General features: G+C 43.3%; 1 protein-coding gene across 8 annotated transcripts in view; it reads right to left on the bottom strand.

Moving 5' to 3' along the window:
- Nucleotides 1–27,812, bottom strand: part of PPFIA2 (PTPRF interacting protein alpha 2) — a 320,885-nt gene that overhangs the window by 159,191 nt on the left and 133,882 nt on the right. For 6 of the 8 annotated variants that reach the window (XM_048502302.1, XM_048502306.1, XM_048502304.1 and 3 more), the window contains one exon: nucleotides 987–1,049. The exons of the other annotated variants lie outside the window; for them this stretch is intronic. In XM_048502302.1, the coding sequence (XP_048358259.1) occupies nucleotides 987–1,049 (63 nt within the window). The remainder of the gene's footprint in view (nucleotides 1–986; nucleotides 1,050–27,812) is intronic. 8 annotated transcript variants of the gene reach the window in all.

The raw sequence follows: 27,812 nt of genomic DNA, 5'->3' as shown, positions 1-27,812 counted from the left end.
TTCCTGAAGTAGGATTCTTTGGATACAAATTGACTATTTTCAGCCCACACTATAAGTAGCTCTTCTCCACAGTTCCTCTTTGTCAGATATTCTCCTTTACCCTCTCAACATTCCAGCTGCCAATTCTCAACTGCTGTTTCCAGTTATCAACTTTCCAGCATTCCACAAGCTCTCATTGGACACTCTCAGGGAGAGGCGGAATCTAGCCTATCATTCACACATGGAATTTATTGCTAACTTGAAATAATTATTTTCATTACTGCCTTGAACATGATGTATAGGTCATTCAAACATACAGCATTCTTTTTTTTCTTGTTTTATCCATTTCATATGTATTAGTCACATTTGAAAACATGCATGAGTGTGCACACACACAGACTGAAGATACATTTGAGAGTTAAACTTTAAAATATGAAAGAAACAGACTCAATGCAAATGACAGTGCAATCCAAAGCAGAGTTATACCTTCCTAAGTCTATTAACTTCAGTTAAATTAGAAGGGTGTAACTCTGCTTTGTAGAAGGAGGTAATGTAGAATGCAACAACTGCTATTATACTACAAGCATAAACTAGCCTCGCTCTTTATCTTTAACTAAATCTTTATACAAAATAGAGAAGCCAAGCATGTTTATATGCTAAAAATCAAGCAACCTTCCAATTTTAGTACTTTGTGTATTCGGGCCCAGTCTCGAAGTTAAGTAAGCATGACCTGTAGGTCCAGCATTCTTTGATTCCATAAGACAGGAGCCTTAAGCCAGGTGATAAGCAACCCAGACCAGTATGCTGTGATGACACCATAGACATTACTAGGAGACCCATCAAAAGAAATTCTTTGATGACAATTCAGAACCAACTATGACCCAAAACTTGTAGTATAATATGTAGTATTTTTGAAATGAGCATGGTTGTAGGTGGCAAAAGGGCAAATTCACATAATGAAATTTTGCATTTAAATCAGGCAAAAATCTAAGATAGATAGAACATACATTAGGGCAGGATATGGTCCTTTGAATGTTATTCTCAATGCTCGTACCAGCAGCAACCGTCATCTGAAAAAAGTGTGCAACAGAAAGTCCACTGAATTGAAATTATTTGTTTGCAAAACAATACAATATATCCAAAATTATGTTGTGACAGAAAAGCCAAGTGCAGCTAAAATATTTCAGTGAAAGTTCAAAATCAGTACAGAATATGAACAATGATAGAAAGGTGTCTACAACACAAACACTGCATTCTTTATAAAATATATTAGAAAAGTAATACAGATGCAATAGGATTACAGTTCATGCTGCATGATTTACACTCACAATTTAATACCAAACTAGGTTTTTTTTAAAAAAAAAAAGTGTTCAAGGGCATTGTTCTCAAAAGAAGTATTTCTGCACATTGCAATTAAAACAAAGGGAAGCTAGGTAAGAATTCAATAGATTCCACAAGAAATCTTTTAACTGGACTGCGCTTCAAGTCTAAATATTCACAAGAATTTGTTACTTGCTTACTCCATATTTATGAACGAATTCAGAAGTCATACAAACATAACATCGAACCCCAGTTTACAAAAAATGTTATCAAGTGAGTCATGTCTTGGTCATATATTTTAAAATCTAAATATATTGTTTCCATTTGTAAAATGGACAATGTATAAGGTTATAACAATTTATAAGTGTGTTAACTCATGGTCCCTTCACTTTGTAAACTTCTGCATCTCCTAGCAAACTGTATTTCTTTATTTATTCAATGGATGTATTAACATTCCATAATTCCAAACAAGCAGATTTTGTTTACAAACTCATAAATGTTCTTTCTGTTATTGTTGAATTGTGCAGCAGAAAATTTGCAAACTAAGAAGTCAGTTGATCAAAACATTGCAAAAATTTAGAATATGGGAAACACTCATTCTCTTCCTCAACCTAAAAGCTTTATTCCAAGAAACAGCCTCTATAAAACCGTCATACTTCTCTTTAAACCTTCTTAAGTTACAAAGGAAGTGTAAGGGTTTGACACAAGAAATGTTTATAAAGGTAACAAAAGGAGAAGAAAAAATAACACTCATGGCATTTTCTCTTTTAAAAGCTGTGGTACCAAATCTTTGAACTGACCATTTAAGTCTGTCTGTTGGTCTTTGTTGTATTAGCAAGTAAGTCATAGCAACAACACAATGATTCCGTTCGGAGGTAAGTTTAAATGGCATTTGGGGTGGGGTTGGGGGTGACAAGGAAACCCTTTGAAAAAATTCTGTGAGTGAGAATAATGCATATAGTACCTTCCAGTTTCATGGCCTTGCAGAATATAATTAGATCTATAACTCATGCAGTCCTCAAGCCATATATATTAGTTGCATCTCCTCCAGGTTAAGCCATTTGGAAGTAAGCATAAACTCTTTCCTGTATAACATAAGTAGGTGTAACCAGTGGTGGGATTCAGCAGGTTCGCATCACTTTGGCAAAACCGGTAGTTAAAATGGTGCTTGTAAACAACCAGTTGTTAAATTATTTGAATCCCACCACCAGAACCGGTTGTTAAATTATCTGAAACCCACCACTGGGTGTAACCACGTTCTAATATCTTTCAGCGTGGTGTTGTGATGAGAAGGTTGCACTAGAATCTTATCCTAGTAATAATCTCCTCTCTGCCATGAATGAACTTGGTGTCTTCAGGCCAGTCACTCTCTCAGCCTAACCTTCCTCATGGGATAGAATGGAGGAGTGGAGAATGACAAATGCTGCTGTGAATTGTATGAAAGAAAGAATAGAATTAAAAAAATATTTACAGCTGTTACTGAAATCAGTGAGACATTAAATAGTTAACTTTGGTTAATATAATTTCAGTGTACAATTCAGGCAAATTTAACTTTTAAGGCCCATCAATTTAAATGGAAAGTATATGCTCAATTCTTCTGTGTACATCACTTAAAGGAGCCCAAGTTTGCCTGCTTCACACTCACAAAATATTATCAAAATTACATGACAATACCCAAGTCGTGTAGTACAAATCCCATAATAAATTGTGCCCTTTTCATTGCTGAATTTAATCGTTGGCCATTGCTAAATCTAAACTATTTCTGCAACTAACTTCTGCAATCTTAGATTTCCAAATTGTATGCCGCTTCAAAGATCTGTGACAAAAAATAGGCAAAACTAACTTATTTAGTAAAAACAAAACAAAATGTTTTGCTGGAGTAAAATGCTCAGAATGTTTTGCTAGAGTAAAAACTAAGATAAATGTTTCCGAGGACAATTTATTCTATACTATCAAACAGCTGCCAGGCTTTGTGCAAAGAAAGTTCCAAGTTCACCATCTGTTACCTTCTTCATTTATAGGGCCAAGAAAAAACCCTAAATAAATAAAATGTATGGGGGGAAAGCAGTACAGAAATATTTTAAAAAGTAAATAATTGCTCTAAAGGACCATTCTCTTTCACTTGTGAGATCGACTTTTCATTGGTAAGTTCTATAACTGTCCCTTTTGGCTTTTCCATTAATGACATATTCCCTCCCCACACACTCCTCAGGAAGTCCAATAGCTATTCTGTCACCAGGCCTTTCAGAGTTCCCAAAACTGCCTGATTCCATCCATTCCATTTTGGCACTTTCTATGTTCCTCAGTAACTATAACCTTGTGGCTATCACAGCAAAAATTACTGGAAGGTACAGAACTAATCTTAGCTGATCCTTTGGGAAACAAATTAATCACTAGTAAATTCCAAGTCAGTCAATAAACCTTGTTGCTAATTTTTTGATCTTTGCAGTCCCTCTGCAGATAACCATCAAAGATCACCAGAAAAGGATGATTATGTGGCTTGTTTATAGATTTCTCTCCCATACAATTTTCCTGGTTAGAACAGGTGAGTGCTAATATTCCCCAGTCTTGCCCTACCCCTTCCTACCCTGCATTATGGAATATGACTTTTCAGGAGCCAACGTGCGTGCGTGCGTGTGTGTGTGTGTGAGTAGCAGAGTGTCCAAAACTAAAAGCAGGCTAAGGCAAAAAGTCTGTTTGCAAGATTAGATCAGTGAATGAGTTACTCCAGTCAATGGACACTGGAAGCCTCATGGACATGCATCTTGATTACCACACCCCGCCAAGCTGCTGTAACACAATAGATCCTGGAGATACCAGACGCTGCATTTCTTCTACCTTTAGATACAATCTCCTTAACAAACTATCAGAGGCATAGCTAGGCCAGAGTGCGCCAGGTGCACAATCTGGTTTTTTCGCCCCCCCCTGCAGCGCCCCCCCGTGGCCACCCCCCCCCCATGGCACTTCATTCCACTCACTTTTAGGAAAGGATCAGGCCGAAGAAGCCTGCCTGCGTTACCTGGGCCTGGTGGAAACTACATTTATATAGTTCCCACCAGGCTCAGGCAATGCAGGCAGGTTTCTTCTCTGGGATGCTCCATTCCTAAAAGTAAGTGGGGGGGTGTGCTGTGGGGGGACGGGGGGCGTCACGCTGTGGGGGGTGGGGGTGCCATGGGGGATTTTTCCACCCCCCACGTGACCAGAATTGGTGTGCCCGGTGCATTGCGCACCCCCCGTCCCCTGGTGGCTTCGCCACTGCAAACAATCCCTTCCTGATCCACACAAAGCCTCAGCCAAATGTGAATACATGGGCAGAGATCTAAACGAAACTCTACCTAAAGCCATTCAAGGCTTCCTAGATACAATCAAGAGACAATTGGCTCTATTATCCCGGTCCTTAGAAACAATAGATGCGCTATTGATTAGCTCAGCCCAGCGATCCCAGCATGGAAATCCCAAAAGATCCAGGAAAACGAAACTGATACTTACATGCTCCCACCCCACACTGTGCAAAGGGGTATAAAAGTACCGTTCACCCCAGACTCAGCGCTCTTTACCGGCGAAATCTCTCTTAGTATAGTTGGTTGGAGACGCAATATATTGTCCTTCACTTGGGTTCCCATGCTGGCATAGGAATCCTTGCCTTCTTCCAGACTTCTTCAGCTGAACTTAGGTAACGTATAAGTCCCCCGCTCCCCCTCCTACTCTATCCTCCAAACCTATCTTTTCCTCCCTGCTTATATCTAATAGGAACTGTGTGTATGCTTCTCAACGTCTCACTGTACGAATGTTTGCAACCAAAAACTTATATAAAAACATTTTAACTACAATTTGGTCTCTTTTGTATTTTCTGTAGAACATTTCAAAAGCCAATTCTAGTATAGTTGTCTCAAAGATCCCACCTAGCCTGCCTCTCGCACTACCAAGCTGAGTTATTCCCCATTGCTACTGTTAAAATATTCTAACTGTTAAGGTAGGTAACACCAGAAACATTTTTGCCACTTCTGGAGTTCTTAGACCCGCGGGCAGTGGTGGCGAACCTATGGCACTCCAGATGTTCATGGACTACAATTCCCATCAGTCCCTGCCAGAATGACCAATTGGCCATGCTGGCAGGGGCTGATGGAATTTGTAGTCCATGAACATCTGGAGTGTCATAGGTTCGCTATCATGGCCCTAGGGCAAGATGGACCCCTGGAACTCTGGGGAAGAGTTTGGATTTAGAATTTGCATTTATACCCCACTTTTCTCAACTATAATAAGTTTCAAAGTGGCGTACAAACTCCTTCCCTTCCTCTCTCCACAGCAGATACCTCAGGGGTAAGTATGGCTGAGAATGCTCTGAGAGAACTGTGACTAGCCCAGGTCACCCAGCAGGCTTCACATGTAGGAGCGAAGAAAACAAACTTGCTTCTCCAGATTAGAGTCCATCTGCTCTTAACCACTACACCTTGCTGGCTCTCTTGTACTACTAATCCCTCTTTGCTGTGTGTATCGAGGGGAAATTGCACCCGAGGGCAACACTATCTCCAGGTGCCCCCACCCCTTGCTCAGGGATGGGGGCGAGGAGTGCAGCTCAGACCGAGCCCCACCCCCACCTCTCTGCAGGCTGGCTCCTGCCATCCCTCGGACCAGGGGGTGGGGCTTGGCAGTGGCGGCAGCCCAGGTGTGAGCTGTGGCCACCCACCCCAAGCCCCACCCTCACCTCCCTGCAGGGGGTGGGGCTCAATGGTATGCAGCTGTGGCACATGACCAAAAGATGACCCCATGTCCCTATAGACCATACGCCTCTGGCTGTGCCCCTGCACTTTCTGACAGTCTTCTTTTTCATTTATTTTTTGTTTCATTTTTTGTTATATTTCTTGACTTTTAAGGAGCTTATTGAATACTAGGGTTCAGCGAAAGTATCTTATATTTCATAAGCAAATGCATACAGCTAAGGTGCCTTTGAAAATGAAATATCTATTATTTCCACTTAACTGTAATATTGAAACTAGATTGCTTAAAGTCTTGTTTATAGGTTCCTTGCACAATAGTCAGAATTATCCTCCATGCAGTGAATGAAGTGATTTGTATTGCCCACTCTTTTCAGGTCCATGAAAGATGCCTTTGTGACTGTCATCTTATCTATAACAGTCAGCTTGTTCCATGTAGACACTGATCTTTTGTTGTTAACAGTACTGAATCAAGCAGACTATTTCTGCTTCTGACTCATTTCAGAAATAAATCACTGATACAATGTTTGGCTTTCCCATATGGTCTTTAGTCAGCTAATTAACCTTAAGGCAGCATTAATTAACCTTAAGGCAGCATCCTGAAACTAAGGAAGCACCACCAAAGCTACTCAAGCTACAGTAAAGTTAATGGCATCAGGATTTCAGCCTTATGTCCTTTATCAATCTATAATATTTTAGCCATACTAGGGACCCATGGGGCCCATGAGGAGAAGTGTGGTCACATGTCCCTGGACGGTGCCCATTTAGTCATGAGGGGGCAGAAAATTGCTCCCACGCCCCTCCTCCTTTCCCCCAGTCTGGGCCAGATGGTGTGGCGGGCATCAGTATGTGCAATGCTGTGTCCACTCATCGCAATGAGAAGGGCAGCAGGCACGCAGTGGCTCCAATAAGGCGGTGTGGAGGGCTGAGCCGGGCTGGTATTTGAGAGTGTGGGCACCTCCTCTTCCTCCACGCCCAGCTGCGGGAGAAAAAAGCCACCCTGGGATAGCATCATGGGGCTCTCCCTCCCCCGCCCCAATCAGTCCATTCCACGCGCTGCACTGGCTGCACCTGACCTGGCTGCTGGCCGGATCTTATAACCCTTCCCCACCCCCTTCCCCCATGTTATCTGTGAGGGCTGCAGGCTGGGCTGCCGCCAACTCAGGCTGCCGCCTCATGGGCGCTCTTGTCACAGGCTTCTCTGGCCTTCTCAGGCCTTTCCTGGGGCCTTATGGGCCAAGGCTGCCTTGGCAGGGCCTCTCCCAGTCCCTTCTTCCTGGCCTTGGCACTGTGACCCTGCTTGGCTGGTGGCCTGGGCATTGGCCCGCAGCTTCCCTGCCTGGCTGGGTGCCGTTCTGAGGCGCGGCATCAACTTTCTCCCTGCCTCCTCACCTTCCCTGAGGGACCAGGCTTGTTGCCTCCAGGGCCGGCTCTCTGCACTGAGCCAGCTGGCACAGAGGGACCTGCAAGAGAACAGGGTAGGTGCATGGTTGTCTCTCTCTTACTGCAGTGCGGACACCTCCATGAGGATGCTCTCCTTATCAAGAAAAATTGAGCCTTGTACCAGATCTTGGCTTTAAAAGGGCCCTTTCTGTTCCTTTACCCACCCCATTTCATTTCAAATGACTTTGTTTGACTCTCCCTTTTACCTTAATTAATTAAATGTTTCTGGCCTTTTGCACAGTTCCATCTGAGTTATCATTAGTTCTTGATACTTGGGCAAAAAAAAGAATTGGCTATTGTGGGTTTTCTGGCTGTGGTTTGGTAGTTTTTTTCTCCTAATGTTTTGTCCACAGCCATGGCTGGCATCTTCACAGACATGTCCTCCTTATTACTCCCAAATCAGGCTGTGTAAGATCGCAACTCTATCCTAACAGTGCAACTGTTAACATTACAGGTGTGTCTTAAGCATGTTTTTGCGAAATAGATGCCTATCTAGTCTTTCAACCTTGGGAGTGACCCTCTTTAATTTTCAGGGGCTATTTTTATGGGTATTTAGGAAGTTCACCCCCTCCACATGATATGGTCAATTTCAGTGCTGAAGGCTGCTATAAGAAGAGGGACAGATGTTTTTGGCTTTTGTCACATCTCCATGGTGACACCACACCAATCAAACTGGAGAGTTCTTTGCCATGTTTTCCTCCCTTCTTTGCTGTTGCACAGACACTGGCTAGCCTGATCTCATCAGATTTCCAAAGTTAAGCAGGATTATGTTAGTAAGTGACTTATATTGTCAGTATGAAAATTCAATGTGTGCAACTACAGTGAAAAACATGACTTGAAATTTGTCCTTTCCCTGTCCATTCCCTCCCTCCCTCCTTTCCTCCCTCCTTTCCTTCCTAGCTTTGTGCTGTGTTTCCAATACTGGGGGGCAATTGGGGGTGCTGGATAAAACACCATAAAACATTGTCACAGCAGTAATAAAACATTTTGAAAGCATTTTAAGTCATATGACACTGAAAACACTTTAAAGTGTTATAGCAGCTGTTAAACATTTTGAAAGCATTTTGAAAATGTTGTCAAAAATTTTATTTCCACAGTATGGCATGGACCATTGCTGTGTTCAGATTTGTGAGTTGGGCAATGTTCTATAATGTGAAGGTGACTTTGGGATGACCTGGTGCAAAAAATTTGTTTGGTTATGGTGGGAAGGGTGGCCGCCCATACGGGGGTGGGGGGTGGAAAACTCAGACTTTGCCCTGGGCTCCATTTCCCTAGATATGCCTCTGAGCCATGTTGTAAGAATTTTGAACAATTGCCTGACATTGGTATAAACATTCAGACTAACAGTGGTAATGAGATAGCCTTCAGTGAATATCACAGATCCATAACCCACTTTCCAGAGTAACTTGTGGGTGCATGGCAGCAGCCAACTGACTATTTTCTCACCTTCTTAGTATTTTTTGTGCCTTTCCTTTTCCTTGGTAAAAAACCCCCATGAATTCTTCAAATATCTGTGTCTGGAAAATTAGGAAAAGTTAAAGGTGATTCCAAAAGAGCTGATAGCTATTCACCAGAAGAAAAGTATTTGGCTAAAAACAAAGGGGGGGGGAGTAAATTAGCAGAGAGGGAAGTACTTTTACTGAAGGGGTTTTAATTAATCAAGTATGTAATAGGATCATGGTGGCTCTCTTGTGCCGGGACACTGCTTACCGGGTGAGTTGTTTGCCAAGGAGGGCAGGAGCCAGCCTGTTGCTGCGGTGCCCACCTGTGTCGCAGACACCCGCCCCCGGCCTCCCTGCAGGTCGACTTCTGCCCTCCCCAGGTCCTGGGAGCTGGCCTGCAGGGAGGCGGGGGGGGGGGCAGGTCTCAGTGACAGGCACTGCAGGGGCAGGCCAGCCCAGGAGCTGTCCTGCCACTGCAGTGCTCTTCCAAGGTGCTCTCCAAGCCCCACCCTCCCCGACCTCTTTGCTGGCTCCCGTAAGTGGGGTGGGGGGGCATGGGGAGCCGGTCATGCCTCCAGACCCATTTAGACCTGGTATGCCACTGTCTCTCCCCCCACCCATTTTCAGCTTTCTCTCTCCCCTGGCAGGCTGTATCTACAAAAAACACAGCCCAGTTGTGTGCCATGCCAGGCCCACTTGCATGGTAGGGAGCCCTCAAGGACTTAAGGGGGGGAATTTCACTTTACACTTATCCCCCTCCCCTCATTATTTCCTGCTTCACTCTTCCTGGCAACTTTCATTATTTCCTGCTTCCCTCTTCCTGGCAACTCTCCCCCTTCTCCGCCTCATTTTTCCTTCTTATTTCTTATTTCTTATTTATTTACTTCATTTATACCTCACTTTTCTCCACTGTTGGGACATGATTGCCAGCTCCAGGTTGGAAAATTCTGGGAGATTTTTTTTGGGGGTGGGAAGTGTGGAGCCTTGGGGGGATCCGTTTTCTGCAGAAAAGCAATCTCAGCAGGGTATATAGTACCTTAGAGACCACCCTCCAAAGAAACCATTTGCTCCAGGGAACTGATCTCTGTCATATGGAGAGCAGTTATAATTCTGGATGATCTCCAGCCCCCACCAGGAGGTTGGCAACCAGGAGGAAATGACTTCTTTGGCAGGTGAACTATAAGGCAATATACCCTTTTGAGGTCACTTCCTTGCCCAAGCTCCAATCTCCTGAGGCTCCCCCCACCCCGATCTTTAGGAATTTTTAAATTTGTAGTTGGCAATCATATTTCTTCTTGCATGGTAGGGAACCCTCAAGAACTTCGAAAGTTACCTCACTTTCCCCTGTATCCCTTTACATTATTTCCTCTTTCCGTCCCTCTTCCAACCCCCATATGTTCTCCCCTTTCTGTGCCTTAATCTCTCTTTCTCAGCCATTCACCAAACTACTGTTTATTTTCAGAAGTTTTAAATTCCCCACTATATGTTTTTATTTAGATTTTAAATATTTTTTTTTACAAATCTGGAGCATTGAAGAGAAGAATTTGGATTTATACTCCCCTTTGTCTCCTGTAAGGAGACTCAAAGGGGCTTACAATCTCCTTTCCCTTCCCTACCCCCACAACAAATATCCTGTGAGGTGGGTGGGGTTGAGATAGCTCTGAAGGTCACCCAGCTGATGTGTGTTGGAGTGCACAGACTAATCTGGTTCCCTGGATAAGCCTCCACAGCTTAAGTGGCAGAGTGGGGAATCAAACCCAATTCTCCAGATTAGAGTGCACCTGCTCTTAACCACTATGCCAGTCATGCATGTAGGTAAGGGGGGTTCTCGGGTTTGAACCCCCCCATTCATGTCTGAAGCTCCGCCCACCCGTTTGTGGGTTTTAAAAACATTTTAGTGCTTTTTGGTTTTTGGCCGGCAGGGGGCGCATTGTTTGGGCTAGCAGCACCAAACCTTCAGGGATTGTTTGGGGGACTCTCCTGATGATACTACCAGGTTTGGTGAGGTTTGGTTCAGGGGGTCCAATGTTATGGACTCCCAAAGGGGGTGCCCCCATCCTCCATTGTTTCCAATGGGAGCTAATAGAAGATGGGGGCTACACCTTTGAGGGTCCATAACTTTGGACCCCCTGAACCAAACTTCACCAAACCTGGGATGTATTATCAGGAGAGTCTCTTACTGGTACCACCCAGGTTTTGTGAAGTTTGGTCCAGGGGGTCCAAAGCTATGGACTCCCAAAGGGAGGGCCCCATTCCCCATTGTTTTCAATGGGAGCTAATAGAAGATGGGGGCTACACCTTTGAGGGTCCATAACTTCAGACCCCCTGAACCCAACTTCACCAAACCTGGCTGGTATCATTAGGAGAGACTCCTAAAGATACCCTGAAAGTTTTGTGCTTCTTGCTTAACAATTGCACCCCTGACAGCAGGCACCCCCCAAATTTTTCCAGATTCTCGTTTTAAATCCACCCTCTTCGGCATGGATTTAAAGGGAGAATCTGAGGTCCTCAGTTTAGAAGAAGAAGAAGAGTTTGGATTTATATCCTCCCTTTCTCTCCTGTAGGAGACTCAAAGGGGCTTACAATCTCCTTGCCCTTGCTCCCTCACAACAAACACCCTGTGAGGTGGGTGGGGCTGAGAGAGCTCCCAAAAGCTGTGACTAGCCCAAGGCCACCCAGCTGGCCTGTGTGGGAGTGCACAGGCTAATCTGAATTCCCCAGATAAGTCTTCACAGTTCAAGTGGCAGAACAGGGAAACCCAGTTCCTCCAGATTAGAATGCACCTGCTCTTAACCACTATGCCACATTGAAAGTGATGCTGTTTCAGGGTGGGGGATAATCCACCCCAAAACAGCATCACTTTCAATGTTGTTTAACTAGGGGCCCCAGATTCTCCCTTTAAGGTGGATTTAAAAGGAGAATTTGGGCTCTCTAGTTTAAATGCCATTGAAAGTGATGCTGTTTGGGGGTGGATTCCAGCATCACAGCAGCTGCCGGGGGGGGGGGGGAACTCAGATTTTGCACCAGGCTCCATTTTTCCTCTATGCCTCTGCCCAGAGGGGAGGGGCAGGGGAGGGCAGGGTGGGGGAGTCTGCCATCCTCGACCTGAGAGAGCTGCTTTTATAAGCGCTAGGCCAGGGGCGGGGCTTGGGGAGGCGTGGCCATGCGCTAGGGGCGGGTGGGGTGTGCCCCCCCCATAAAAAATCTATACCTACGTCCCTGATGCCAGTGCTGCTCCTGTTCACATTTGTAGAAAGATCTGCCTTTTCCATTCACAGATCCAATCATTGCATTTAAGTATTCAAAGATTTTGCTGACTTCACTATTAGAATATATTATGATATTGTATCATGTGGAGGTTCAGTTGCAATTTTGTTCACAGCTAGTTGCCAGTAGTACAGAAAGATTAATTCTTTAACATCACAAAACAGTTCTCATGTCGATAATCTAATAATTCAATCAGCAAGTAAACTAGACATTCACAAAATGAAAGAAAATCTTTCTCACAAAATATTGAATACAGATATATTTTAATAATGTGTCTTAAGTAAATTTAGCAAATAGAATTTTTTTTTAAGTATCTGAAAACTTGTCTTTAAGTAGAGCCATTCGAATTACAGGTATCAGTTTGGTGTTTTTGTATGCAGAAGCGGGGAAATGCCCTGTCCCTTTTCATTTGCAAAAGTACTGCTTTTGAAAATTAGGGTAATTTTCTTTTCTACCTCCCCAGCCTTTTATTTATAGACTGATTTTCTTTGGCTTAATCAATCGAACTGTAAGTAAATGATGATCATGCTTCCTTGGCCATCAGAAAGGAATTTCCTGAAAATGATTCGATGTGCTACACAGGTGTGCTCTAGCAGAATGTTACAAACCTCCAGATGCACACAGCAGGAAGCATGAAAGTAAACTGTTACATCTTAAACAACATTCATTGGATTCTGAGAATGCCACGTTATGATAAGAAGGGAAAATCGGATTTTAAGCTGCCCAAGCATTATAAGCTGTCCTCTGAATATAACTGGAAAATAAGGAAGGTGGTGTAGTCACCCATCTGTCCACTTTACCTGCAGCTAACTGAGATTCATCTATCTGAAAAATATGCAAAGAGGCAGTTGAAAAGCTGAAAGTTGGAATGAAAATGTGGGGGGCTTACTGACTTACACATCAAGTCTCAAACAGGAATGTGGAGACCCTGGACTGATTATGGTTTGGAACTAGAGCCTGACCCTTATGTGTGATCTTGCAAAGCACAATGAGTTCATTTTTAGAGATTATAACCAAGTAAGCACATGTTGGAGTCTATTATGCTGCTTAAGTTGTGTTTAGTTTTAATCTTTTAGTAGAATGACTGTTGCATTTTCTGACCATATCCCAGCATCTCAAACCTGGAGATTTATTGGTTGGGGCATGGCAATAGGCTTGCCAACCTACAGGAGTGAGTCATTTTGTAAGAAAGAAAAGGTGGGTGGATACACCAGAGATATGGAATGATATAAATTTGTATCCAATGGCTTAAACCACAAACAATGTGGAATTGGGAGCATTTTTGTAAGCAGCTGTATGCAGTTTATGTAGTTTACATAAAAGTTAGTCCTGTGCCTAATAACAATGCTGTCTTGTTGAGAACTACAAGTTATGAAAATTCTTAGAGATAGATGGTTACGGGAAGCAATAAATTGCAGTTAAATTAGTACACCCCTGAAGATGCCAGCCATAGATGCAGGTGAAACATTAGGAACAAGATCTACCAGACCATGGCAACACAGTCTGGAGAAAACCCACAACAACCAGTTGAATCAGGCTGTGAATGCCTTCGACAATACAATTATGTTCTTGTTCCCCTTTTTGAACCTGATTTATAGTCCTTTGTAATATCTTACAACAAAGTAACAATCCAAAACCTCTAACTAGTCTGGCCTACTCTTTCAAAATCACAAAGCTCCATTTCATTGCTTAGTCAGAAGTAAGAATATAGTACTCTGAAACATAGTCATATGTCTTGCAAAGACAGACAATTTTTTTTGGAGATCTCCCAACAAACTATCCGGGTTTTTATGCTCACATAAAAATTAAAATATGAAAAGACTAATGCATGAGGTGGCTTGATTTCAAACCCTAATTATTGTTAGTACAACTTTTATTGCAAATTTAATTATTTTAACATTCTTATTTTTAAAGCAATTTAACACTTTAACATTTATTGTTCATATTACGTCTACCTAACTAGGCAATGGTGTTTCTATTTCCACATAAGGAAAACACATTTACAGTCATAGTTATCAGTCTTGAAGGAAGACTCACTTTAGAAGAATAAGAAGGAAGCAACTGTAATATGCAATGCTTTTAATTAACAGGAGGTAGTCCTTCCCTTCAGTAAAGCATTCAGCATGGTGGGGCACAAGGGATGGGGAAGAAAGTAAAATATACCCATAACATGGTGGCAGTAGCGATCAAGAGAAATCACGTACCATGGGAAGACTATATTTTTAGCAGTAACCTTGTGGAAGATATAATGCATAGCTAGCTGTTCGTTATGAGAAATTAAGCTCCTTACATACAAATAACGTCTGAACTAGGATAACAGAAGAGAAAAAGATTTGCAAAATGTCCCCCCTGCAAAAAGCATCATAGTTCAATGCAAGACTAATACATTCTAAAGTACTACAGTTCCTTTGTTAAATACAGCAATTATTTCCTCAGAAATTCTTGGCACCTGGGTAATTATATTCATTTAACAATTTCTAATGGCTACAAACAGAAGTGACAACAACTACAAATTATAACTCTGTGCTGATAATCAGTCTTATAATCTACAGGTGACTACTGATCAAAACTTAAAGATAAAATTGCTTGGATGGATTAAAATGGATTAAAATTCACAGCAAACTCAATGACAGTATATGCAAAATTAAAACTTCAAAGATTATTATATATGCTTTCTGCACCATTGTCAAAACCTTTCCTGGAGCAAACCAAGCAGTATGAATACGGTAATTTACATAACGTATGGGAGTTTTCTTATTGATTAATTTCATTATTTCAAAAAAAGTTTTGAAAAGGAACAGATTGTCAAAATATTGCAACCATTCACACAGAAACATCAGAAGTCAAGTAAGAACCTATGATCAGAGAAAGACTTCAAAAGAAAATACATCTCAATACATCTCAGCACCACTCCATAGTTTTCCAAAGTCATCGTTCTGTTGTTTCATTTGTGGCAGCCCTTCAAGAGCAGCATCCCTGACCAATCTCAGTTTCCACAGCTCTACAGCTGTCGTATGATTGAAAGGCATGTGTTACGGTGATATGTTTGGAAGACATATGATAAGCAACTTTTCTGAAGCTAAACAGATCTGGGTCTGGTCACCGTCTAACAGGACGTGTGCTGGGAACCTTATGTAATTATCCGGGAGCACCATGATAGGAAAGATGAAAACTGTTTCCCACTAGTACCTTAAAATGTTCCTTATAAGAGCGGAATTATTCATGTTTCTCCAACCCTGTCTCTGCACCCAACATCTATAGTCCATTAAGTGCCATTAGTGACCTCGGAGGCCTCATATGAACCTAAACCATAAATATGAAATGGTAAACTACAAAGACAAATCATAAAGACTCAAGCTGTAGGAGAAAAAATCCTGTTGTGCAAACTAGCATGATAGAAAACGTGCCACAACAAGCTCAAAACTACCTATGGACAGTTTCAAAATATACCCAACCTTCCTTTCCTCATTACCCAATCTCCCAAAGATCTTCCATTAATGCTATATCATCATCATTCCAACCAATGTCTACACTATAAATCAGAGGGGTACCGGTAATGGCGACATGGGGTGACCCATGTCGCCGGGTGCAAATTATTTGGTCACTTGGGGGTGCCAAATCAGCCCCTGCCCCACTGCCCCCACCAAAGCCAAGTTTTGTGTGATGCTGGCTCAACAGCACCATCATGCCGGCAGCCGGCTTCCCTGCTGCCTCCCTGTCCATGTTGTCCTGACCTGCTGGCTAGTTGTGTCTCTTCAGCCTCTGTCCCTCGGCCCCACCTATAAGCAGTGGTGGGATCCAAAAATTTTAGTAACAGGTTGCCTCGCCAGCCCCCCCTCAGCAAAGGGGGCAGACACGTACCTAGGCAAACCTGAGCCCTGGGCAAAACCTGAGTTGGATGCCCCCCCCATAAGTAGCCACCCCACCACGACCCCAAAAAATTTTTTTGCACCAGGTCATTTCTAAATCATCATCACATTATAGAAAATGCCCCAACTCACAAATCTGAACACAGCAATGGTGAAACACACAGGTTCTTTGATAGACTGGTGAGATAAAAGGTAAGAAAGGCTGAAAATCAATGAATTGCAGTACCTGAAAGGGATTAACCCAGTTCAGGGAGTTACATTATTAGTCGCAATTGCTATATGGAACCTTCACGTTCAAAGGCAGTATGCCTCTCGGGGAGGCGAGGGCGTGGAGATGGAAAAGCGGACCCAATTAGTAACCCCCTCTCGGCACACACAAATAATTAGTAACCCACTCTCGGGAACTGGTGAGAACCTGATGGATCCCACCTCTGTCAGAGGGAGGCCAAAAAGAGAGAGGAAGCTGAGCAGGAAGACGTGGGTGGGGTCAAAGGATGGAAGTCAAAGAGAGATCATGAAGCAGCAGCTGAGCTAGGCAGGTGGGAGAAACTGCTGGCAGCTGGGAAGGGAAGTCCAGGAAGTTGCCAGGCTGCTTGAGAAAGTTTCAGAAGAGCAAAGTTTGCCAGGGTGAGATTATGATCTAGTAGTAAAGAGCAATCAGTGCCAGAGTGCAGACCTCGTGTTGGGGGCGGAGGCATTGGTGTTGTGACTTGGTGTGGCTGGGGAGATTCTGCATGCACTGGCTCCACTGGCTCCAAGTCGATGGGAGGCAGGGAGAATAGGGAATCCTGTCTTGAGTGCCCTCTATCCCCCCCCAAAATATGCCTCTGGCAGGAGATGAGAAGCCCCTCTTTGTCCCCCCTTTGCTTTTCTCAGAAGGTCTTTGGGTCACTATGGGGCCCTTGCTGGCTTCAATGGCACCTTCTCGTTTTAGAGGCCCGGGCTTTAACGACTTTTTTTCTGAACACAGGCAGCCTGAAGGGTGGGGGCCTTGGCAGAGGCAGCTGACAAACTTGCCACAGAGAGAAAGGAAAATGAAAGAAAAACAAAAGGAACATTTTTCCCAGGCAGGCGCTGCCAGGCGAGACCACACCAGTGCCAAGGGCACATGTGGCAAGCTGGGGGGGGGGGGTTAGGGTTAAGTTTTTTAAAAATAGAGCTAGCCTTAAGTTAGCCTTTCCCCCCACTTAGCCTTAGTTCCCTAATGCATTCAAAGATGCTGCAGTCGCAGTGGTCCTTTCCTACTTTCCACACATTGCAACCTCCTGTATACTTTCAGTTTGTGCATTTGTCCTCTCTGGATTTTCAAAGGTAGGGCAAAATCTGGAGTGGATCACAGATCTGGCACATCAAGTCTTCCATTTGGGAGCAGCAATGCAGGGAAATCCATGTTGCAGGATTTCAAATGCCCCGTTTGGGGAAGTAGGCACAGAAGCCAGCAGTGGGGATCATTTTTTCTTTCTCCCAGATTTTTGCAAAGCAAAGCTCTGTCTATTACCTTAAAAAGGTGAATTGTTTTAATAAAAGCCATCACTTGTTGGAAGTCCTGGAAGGAGATCTCAGTGCACAAACACACCTTTCCTTTTAATGTTAATAAATTAAAGGGAGAGAACCAGACTTCTAAAACGATCTCAGAAAGCTCATTCTAAGAGTGCATTAAAGTCCAGAGTTGCTATTCTGCAACCGGACAGGATTACTACTGTATTATGCTAAGCAAGACATTTCTTTATTTAAAAAGTTATGGGGGGGCACACCATTTTATTTCTACTGGGGGGGGGGGTAAAGTTTCTGCAAAGCATGTCCAGATGCTGATTCCAAACAAAGATTACAAATATAATATATAGTATTATTATTATACACATTACAGCACAGCACAAGTGTCTGGAATTCATCTCTGAATATCGAGTCCTTCCCAAGGACCTAGGATATTAAAGGTATTTGCGTAGAATATGTGCAGTTCCTAGAAGTGCTGCTTTCTGCAGCATGTGGACTGATGTTCTGTCTAAGTTTAGGCTTTCCAGATGTTTTTCAAGATTTCTTGGGATTCCTCCTAGAGCACCGACTACTAGTGGGATTACTGTTGTTCTTTTTTGCCACAGTCGTTCGACTTCCAATTTGTAGGTCCTTGTATTTTGTGATCTTTTCCCAGCTCCTTGTCCTCTACCCTGCTGTCAACTGGCACAGCAACATCTATATGATCAAACATGTTTTCTCTACCACTGTTATGTCTGGGGTGTTGTTGTGTACCAGAGTGTCTGTCTGTCCTGTATTCCTAAAAGTCCCAGGAGTATTTTTGCTTCTTCATGTTTCATTCTTGTGATCTTCTCACCGAGGCAGTTGTGCTCGTACCAGGTCTTGCTACAGAACTGAGCCGTGCTTTTTGCAAATGGTTCCAGTGCACCATTGCTGCTAGCCTATTGTGTGGCGTTAGAGATAGTCAGTTTGGGCTATTTTTCTTACAACCCAGCCCAGATGAGTGTGCTCCACGGTTTCATCACTCTCTTTGCAGACACGGCATTTTGGGTCATTATAGGACTTTTCAATTCATGTCTTTATTGCATTTGTTCATAATGCTTGCTCCTGGGCAGCAAAAATCAGGCCTTCAGTTTCCTTTTTTAGAGTTCCCCTTCTGAGCCACTCCCATGTTTTCTTACTGTCAACCTTCCCTTCAATGTTCTTAAAGTACAGCCCATGGAGCGGCTTGTTTATCCCTGCTCGCTTTCGTGTTTTTTAAACTGTTGGACTCTATACTTTTTTTGATTCTTTGGCTTTCAGCATCTCAGCCCTTGTGGACTTCTTTCCAATGCTGGCTCTTGACTTTCTTGGATGTATTCTGTCAGGCCTCTTTTTCTCTTCCTCTACCTGATTGCTTGATGTGGAGGCAGCCCTCTTCCTCCTTCCTGACCTTGCTAGAGTAGGAAGAATCCTGTCCTACATCACTTCTTTGGATGCAGTGCTTTCGATTGATGGTCATAATTTTCCTTGTTTTTCTGTCCAGGATGTCCAATTCGGCTTGTGTCCAGTTAATTATGCCAGCAGTGTAGCGTACTACAGGCACCGCCCAAGTATTAATTGCCTTTATTGTATTTCCTCCATTTAACTTTGATTTCAAAATTTTTCTTACCCTTCTAAGATATTCCTTCCTAATTGCGCCTTTGACTTCTGCATGCTTGATGTTCTCTGCTTGCAGTATCCCCAAGTATTTGTAGCTTTCATTCACTGGTAGGCTCTTATTATTATTATTATTATTATTATTATTATTATTATTATTATTATTATTATTATTATTATTATTTATTACTACTGTTTATATTCTAATATTACAATTTTACAACAGACTTCTCTAGGTGATACACCTCTGAAGATGCCAGCCGCAAATGCAGGCGAAATGTTAGAAATAAGATCTACCAGACCACGGCCACACAGCCCGGAAAAGCCACCACAACCAGTTGAATCCTGCCGTGAAAGCCTTCGACAATACATATAAATAGATTATAAATTAGAAGCAATGAAGATGCTGATGATAAATATAGAGAACATCTTATTTACTATGTCAGAAGAACAATGGTTTGAAGTTCTCCCCATCTAGAAACAAACTGTAGAGTGATAGAGTTGATAAACCTTTGGAACAGGGGTTTAAAAACCAGTTCAGCCATGGATTCAGCTGATGCCAGTGAACTTTAGCTTCACTATGAGTGCACAATGGAAAGAAATATATATGCACAACATTTTCTTCCCTAGCATGACCATAACAGTCTATTTTCCCTAAGGCTGGTACAAGAGTCCCATCTTTGGCCCTTTCCCCACTCACCTTTGCCCGAGGGTTGCTGCGGGCAATTCCCGGCGCGCGCAATTCCTGGCACGTGCCCTGGCTTCCCCAGAGCGTGGGGTCGTCAAAAGGCGCCATTTCAAAAGGCGCCAGGAATTACGCGCGTCAAGAGCAAGAGAGAGGCAGCGTCGGGGTGGCTGCATTCTCACTGCCCCTGAAGTAGGGAGGGCAGCTGGACCCCATGCTACTTGAGAAGAGTAGTGCGGGGCTTAAGGTAAGTGGGGAAAGGGCCTTTAGAAGAGCAGAGATCTATGAGTTGTAGAGAGACTTATTTCTCTCCTGTTACCATCCTGTTACTCTTACTGTGAGGTGCATGCCTAGTAGTTTGGGAAATGTTTTGCTGGGGGTGGGTTGTTAACAGACCTGTGCCCAGGTATTCCTGCACACTTGAATATTATCGCACAAAGCAATCAATGCAGTCTGCATTACCTTTGTATTAAAAACAGGGTCCACCTTTGACCCAGTCGAGAAGGGATTATTCTGTTACACTGATAAGCCAAAATGTATTAAGTTTAGACTTTTAATGAATTTAAGATGGATGTTTTTAGTTGCCATCTGTGTTTTAAATAGTATTTAATGTGATGATTTTATTGTTTATTATATATTGAAAGCTGCCCTGAGCCTGGGAGGGGAAGAGCAGCATGTAAACTGAATAAAATAAATGCATTAAATAAATAAAGTAGACTGGAATTGCGTAGGCATTACTATCAGGAGAGCCAGTATGATGGAGTGGTTAGGATCTGGGAGACCCAAGTCTGAATTCCACTCTGCCATGGAAACTGTAAGCTACTTTGGGTCTCTCAGATCCTAACCAAAAGCTTGCACTGCATATGATCTGACAGACACTGTAAGCTCTTTGAAAAAATGTAGCCTGATTCCAATCATTTCTTGTTAAATGATAGAAGGTGAAACAGCCACATTTTATATGAGTGTATTTCATATGGCAAACAATTTTTGCCCTTTTAAAAATCTTGTCCATCCCAGAGAGAATAAATAATGACTATGTATATAAAAAGCTAACAGTGACTTTGTTAGTCACGCCCTAACGCCGAAACGGCTGGATGGATCGCCCCCAAATTTTCACATGACGTTCCTCCCTGTTCTGGGCAGGTAATCGGACCTTCAAATCACTGAAAGTCCATACCTGAGCCAGGTAAAACGTCTTTTTCCTGGCGCACCAGGCCATGAACTGTCACCCTTAGAACGTTCGTGCAGCATGTCTGTGGCCTGAGGGCTTAGAATGTTCATGCAGATGACCACAGATGAGCAGTGAAAACAGTAAATAGGAAATAGGAATAGGTAATAGTAATAGTAATAGGTTCCCCCCCTCACACGCAGGTAACTTTCACTCTCTGTGCCTCACCCACTGCTACCACACAATACACATCCAGCTCATTCTCACACACCTCACTCTGCCCTCCCTTACATCCAACCACCACTTACCCACTTCCTTACCCATATTCACCACAGCTCTCTTTTACTAAAAGCGAGCTGGAGTTTGCCTTTTTCTTCTAAGAAAATCCGCGGAGTGGGAGCGAACTAACACTACTGGCTATGCTTCTTTTGCACATGGCCCTTTAAGAACCCAGAGAGCTGGCCTCGATCTAAATGCCTCACCACCCTGCCTCTGCTGCCAGACTGGAATAGCCTCCTTGCCCCAATTCTGCCTTACCCAAGCCAGGACTGTGCATGTCAACCAGCCTCATGGACAGAGGGATTCACACTCTGGACAGTTCCGTTGTGGAATGGAAAGGGTTACCTTATATTAAAAAAACAAGACACCACCATATAACAATGTGAATTGAAAAGGGAAAGAGGGATTCCATTTGACCACCCCCAAAGGCTGTGCTGCAGATCATTGGACCTGCATGGACATCTGTGTGGGTTGCGGACTGTGATGAGAAGGACAATTGCCACAGCAACGCGTAGCCGGGCCCCGCTAGTATCTGAATAAGAATCAGAAGTATGACTTGTGAAAGGTCAAATACTTGAGGCAGGGGAGGGGGGAGTACTCAAAATAAATAACTTTAAATAAATAAATAAATAAATAAATAAAATGAATAAAATAAAATAAAAGGAATATTGCTATCCATGCACATTCTAATGAAATCTGGCTCCCAGCCCTTTCTTCTGGCTTAAATAGCAAATATGAAGCAGTAACATGCTGTCTCTGCCTTATGTCACAGGAAAATCTATGCTCCCAACTGGCTGCTTGTTTTGGCCAATATCCATGATTCCTAAATAACAAAACAGCAGCAAGGAGAGAGTATCCTGGCCAACTCTGTTAAAGAAGCTGAGAAGACTCCATGCCAGATAAACACATACAGATATACACAAAGGGAATTCATTTTTCTCTCACCAACAATAAAATCGAGAAAGTTATCCTCCACCTCACACACTCTTCTAAAGAAAGTTTATAGCCCTGGACTTGGAGGAAAAGCATGGAAATACATTATTAACAGTTGTTTCTGCACAGCATGCTTATTTGTTTCCTAATCACGTAATTATTAAGTCATTTTGAGACTGCCATTGGCAGTGCAAACTTAAACAGAGTTTAAGTCCCATTTCACCACAATAAGCCACAGCAACGCGTGGCCGGGCCCCGCTAGTAATTAGATAATAATTTGGTGGGCCACTGCGAGTAGTTGAGTGCTGGAATGGATTGACTCTGGTTTGATCCAGCAGGCATGTTCTTAACAACCTGATAAGGTCTGAAAATGGTCCACAGGAGATGAAATGCTGGGGTGGAGGGTGAGGAAGAAACCAGCCTGCTCATGCTCTGACAACTTAAGAGAGTTCTAAAGGGTAGAGATTCCTCATAAGCCTCCTGTTTGTCATAGTATACAATCCAGTATACAATGCAGTAACTTGAGTGAAAAGTGAGTGCTACATAAAGATTCCCAAAGGAAGAATATTGAATCTTTCATAAAGGTACAAACTGCAAGGGCAATCTATATATATAAAAAGCTAACAGTGTTTTTGTTGATGATAGTATAACTCAGTAACTGCTGGGCCAATTCCTCTGAAAATTCCCAGCCACTATAGTCAGCCAGGTGAGAGTGTTTTTAGATGTTCACATACCTGAAATTTCACACCTGGCCCAGGTAAAACGCCTTTTTCCTGGCACTCCATGGTGAAGGACATACAGCTGCCTGTGTGTAACGGTCACCAATAGAATGTTCTTGCAGCTTAGAATATTCACTCAGATGGCCAGATATGAGCAGTGGAAACAGGACATAGGCAGTCACTCGAGTGGAAGTGAAACACATACACATGAGGGAAAGGGAAGGGAGGGAAAGGGAAGGGAGGGGTGGCATGCAAGGGAAGAGAGGGAGGGAGAGGGAAGGGACGGAGGGGGAGGCATGCAAGGGAAGAGAAGTGAGAGAGGGGAGAGAGTGGGGGTAGCATGCAAGGGAGGGGAGGCAGGGGGCCCAGCATCTTGATATGACCCACCCACCCTAGCGGAGGGAAAAAGAAGGGAGGGAGGGGGAGGGGTGGCATGCAAGGGAAGAGAAGTGAGGGAGGGAAGAGAGTGAGGGGCAACATGCAAGGGACGGGAGGGAGGGGCCAGGTACCCTGTATTACCTGAATACTGGGGTTACAGTTAAGAAAACCAGGCACGCATTACTCAGGAGTAAGCTCGGTACAGCAACTGTGACATGCTTTGAATGGCTGTGTCGCGCCCCTCAGAGGGTTTCCTCAGAAGCGACACCCATTGCCACCAACCAAACTTACTCCCAGGTAAAGGATCATGATCAGTCAGCCTAGATGTGTGGGAAGGGTGCCTTTCCATTCCCCCCCAAGGAATGCGGGCACACACATCAATGACATTGCACAGTATCAGGCTGCATGTTTGCATGAGAATGTACTGCTGGCCTCTGCAATTGATTTGCTGCTACTGTTCCTTTCCCATTTCACTACAATAAGCCACAGCAACGCATGGCTGGGCCCTGCTAGTTTCTTTCATAAAAGTATAAACTGCAAGGGCAACTCAAGCATTCATGAGTTGGGGCATGTTTTTGAATTTTCCTTTAACATAACTCATTCTTCTTGCATTCTTCATCCTTCTCTACACCTGCTGCCCAGGCTAAACACAGAAGAGCTGAGAAGATTCCCCAGAACATTGAGCCCTCCGGGGATAAGGCGGCCTATAAGTTTAATAAAATAAATAATAAATAAAAATTATCCATATATTTGCTGTGATTTTAAAAGTGAGAGATGAGGGGTGAGAGAGAGAGAGAGAGAGAGAGAGCGCACATCTGCCCATATATTCCTGTCTGGGTCCTGAGATCAGAGGGGGAAGCCTACGTGGCTTTCTTGCCTTTGTCAGAGAGGTAAGGAGATAGGGGCAGCTTGGCGTCTACTGTGGAATGCCTTTTCTCCAGAGGCTTACCAGATGCCTACTCCCTTGGAGTTTTGGCACCTGATGAAGACCATCCTCTTGTTTGGCTGAACTCCCCCACTGAGAGCCCCCCACCCAAGATGTCCGTATACCCCTCCTTTTTTGTGGATGTGGGAGATTTTTGATTGTGTCTGGGTTTTTGGAATGGGGTTTTATTGTGTTTTAGAATAGGGCTTTTAGACTAGATTTTTATTGTGTTTTTAGAATAGGATTTTTAGAATGGGATTTTATTGTGTTTTACTGTCATGATTTTAATGTTGCATGTTTTATTGTAACCCACCCTAAGACTGCGGTAAAGAGCAGATAATAAACGGGAATGTGTGAGTAGATTCTTGTTAGGAAGTTGTGGTTCAATTAAATACATTATATCTGTCACTGTGATATGAATCCTGGAAAACATGAAATAATAATATATACCTCAATTAACTACAATGGAGACCTAACCATGAAAATATACACAGCATAAAGAAACTATTTTTCACAATGTATAAATATATGAAAAACAAGGGCTACTTTTTCCCTAAAGAGAAACAACATGTACAAATAAAAGCTAAACCAAAGTGTGGCTGCTTCATATACACCCCCATACAGCTGGCATGGCGTGCCCACTCTCCCATCTGCCCCAAGCCATATTAGAATTGTCATCATTGTTCTATTAATATCTTTACGCTTGTGTGATCATGGATCAGATCTAGCTGGGTTATGCTAAAGACCATTGTGTTACTTATTGTCTTGCTAAAATAAGAAGTATGTGCAATACTAAAATGCTTTTCATTGAGGCACATTACAGCATCAAAAAAAGAAATGAATATACTCAGGGGCACACTACTCAAGTTTGGCTAGGAAATGTTCCATTGTTTCTCTACATGATAAATAGATGTTTATGTTTCATTCACTGGAGTATCAAATTTGTTAGGCCAGCAACATGTGTGAGAAACATAGTCCAAGATACAGTGGTACCTCGAAAATCGACGCCTTCGATAATCGTCGATTTCAGAAATCGATGATTGCCAGGTGCCAATTTCCACACTCGAAAATCGAGGCGGCCACAGAGGGTATGCAAACGCCATTGTGTGTATGCAAACGGCGTTGCGTGTGTGCTAACGGCGTTGTGCATGCGCAAACGGCATTTGGACATGCGCAAATGGTGTCCCTCGAAATACGCTGTTTTCGGAAATCGCCGATAATCTCCGGACGGATTATCGCGATTTTCGAGGTACCACTCTAGGTTGATTACTGTGGAAGTCTGAAAATAAGGCATGTGTGTATCTCCTTTTACAGTGGAAAAGTAGACCCCAACTTGCTAATGGTGCTTCTACATCAACCAGGACACTGAAATGTATACTCTGTTTATTTAAGACATCTAACATATTTAATGTATTAGATATATTTAATGTAGTAACACCGAACAAGACATTGTGCACACATTAACCAAGGCATCCCAATTACTAGAATATTCTTGTAATAGAACATCATCTATATCAGCATCCCCCAATCTTTATGAGCCTGCAGGCACATTTGGAATTCTGACACAGAATGATTTGGTGCAGCAACAAAATAGCTGCCACAAAGTAGCTATGACAGGAGGTGCCCTAACATATTCATTTAACAGTTTATTATTATTATTATTATTATTATTATTATTATTATTATTATTATTATTTATTTATTTGATTTAATATACCGCCCAATCCCCAAAGGGGATTGAGGGAGTCCTGTTGAGGGAGTCCTGTTTTCCAACCTTGCCAACCGTCAGGGAACCTAGCAGTACAGCACCAAACAAGCCCCCTATAAGATTCCATTGTGTGGATGACACAATTTGGAGAACTAAACATGTTTCTGGACCATATTAACAATATCCACCCAAACATACAATTTACTATAGAGAAAGAAAATGAGGAAAAACTACTATTTCTAGATGTCTTAGTCATCCACAAACCCAACCAATAATTGAGCCACATATTTTACAGAAAACCTACACACACTGATAGAAATCTACATAAAAACTCCAATCACTACCCAGGATAAAAAGTTGAACCATTAAAACTCTGGTAGATGGTACAAAAAGAATCTGTTTTTTGCAAAAAGAAAAGAAAAAACTCCGCCTCCTTCAAGATGAACTGAATCACTTAAATGTTAAAATAAGCGACTTCTGCATGCCTAGACAATGGGGGGGGGGCGTGCTATGTATCTTTAAGCTGTTCTATTGTTTGCTCTCCATGTCTAGGCTCTGCCCACCAACTTCCTCCTTCACCCTGCAGCCATTTTCTTTCTTCTTCTCCTTTGTACCAAGCACATGTCATGGCTACCTGCTCCTGCTGGGGCTTTCCTACAGAAACGCCGTCCCTGGGAGACCGTTCGCACAGAATGCATTGCTGCTTCACTGCAGCGCCGTCCTGGCTTTCCCCAGGTGATGTGAAGCTGCCCCTGAAAACCTTGCTCAATGAGCAAGGTTTTCGAAAAACAGCATGTTCCCGCCGGCACGGTGCGAACCGCACTGCCAGGAAGATGCTGCTTTCCCCATTGGCTCCACTCACCATCTTGTGCAGCGTCCTTCTGGAGGGCTGCAGAGACCTGCCCCCACTGCCCTCCAACCTCTGGAGGTTGCAGGGAGCATGGGCGGGTCCCTGCAGTCCTCCAGAGCGATGCTGGATGGGATGGTGAGTGGAGGGGGGTGACCCCCTCTCCGGCTGAGGGGGAAGTGCCGGCTGCTTGCATGCTAGCGTGCGAACAGCCTCGGAGCCTCCGCAGGCATAAATTATGCCGGTGGATGCTCGGTTCCGTGCATGTGTGGAAAAGGCCATACTTGGAATAAATGTAATTTTTTCTTTTTGCAGATATTTGTTTGGACGAGCTCCTCTTTACTGCACTCAAACACAGGGCTGGGCTGATCTATATTTAACCAAATTCCAACACTAAACTGGGTTCTACAGGCCAATGGTTACTCTACTACAGACATCAGAAAAGCTTTATTGCCCCGGGCGCAATTTTCGTTTTTATCCTGGGTGCCATTTTATGTAGCTACACTCCTGAATATTCCTTTCTGCTAGATCCAACCAGGGTGATCAGGATTGAACAAATGCACACACAGCATTGGAACAAATTTTTTCACATAGCAGGGGGGTGATTGTCTCTGGCAGCAGACTTTCAATTCATATTCTTCCCCCATATTGTTCCTGAGGATCCTCTGTCCCTAGGAGCAGCACTTGCAGGAAGAGAAGCAACAACCATTTGATTCCACTCTGGTGGATGCAAACAGACAAAATATAACACAGTCGTAAACAAATGAAGGCAAATTTCTTGTTTCAGAGAGTTACTGGCACTTCAAAATATGTTGTATTTAAATTCTATGAATGTACATGTATTTAAAACATTTTAGTCATGCCATCAAAGTGACAAACTGGTGCCTAGCTGATACCCCTGTGTTGGGGCGCCACTTGCCACATCTGCAGGCCAGCCCCTTCCCCCAGGGAGGCTGTGGAGTGCATGAGCCTGCTGCAGCAGTACCCACCTGGACCACAAGATGGAGCTACCTGCCACCAAGCC

Source organism: Sphaerodactylus townsendi, linkage group LG06, assembly GCF_021028975.2.
Source record: "Sphaerodactylus townsendi isolate TG3544 linkage group LG06, MPM_Stown_v2.3, whole genome shotgun sequence".
NCBI classification, from domain to species: domain Eukaryota; kingdom Metazoa; phylum Chordata; class Lepidosauria; order Squamata; family Sphaerodactylidae; genus Sphaerodactylus; species Sphaerodactylus townsendi.
Note: the sequence above shows the minus strand (reverse complement) of the source record. Positions and strands in the feature narration are given on the sequence as shown.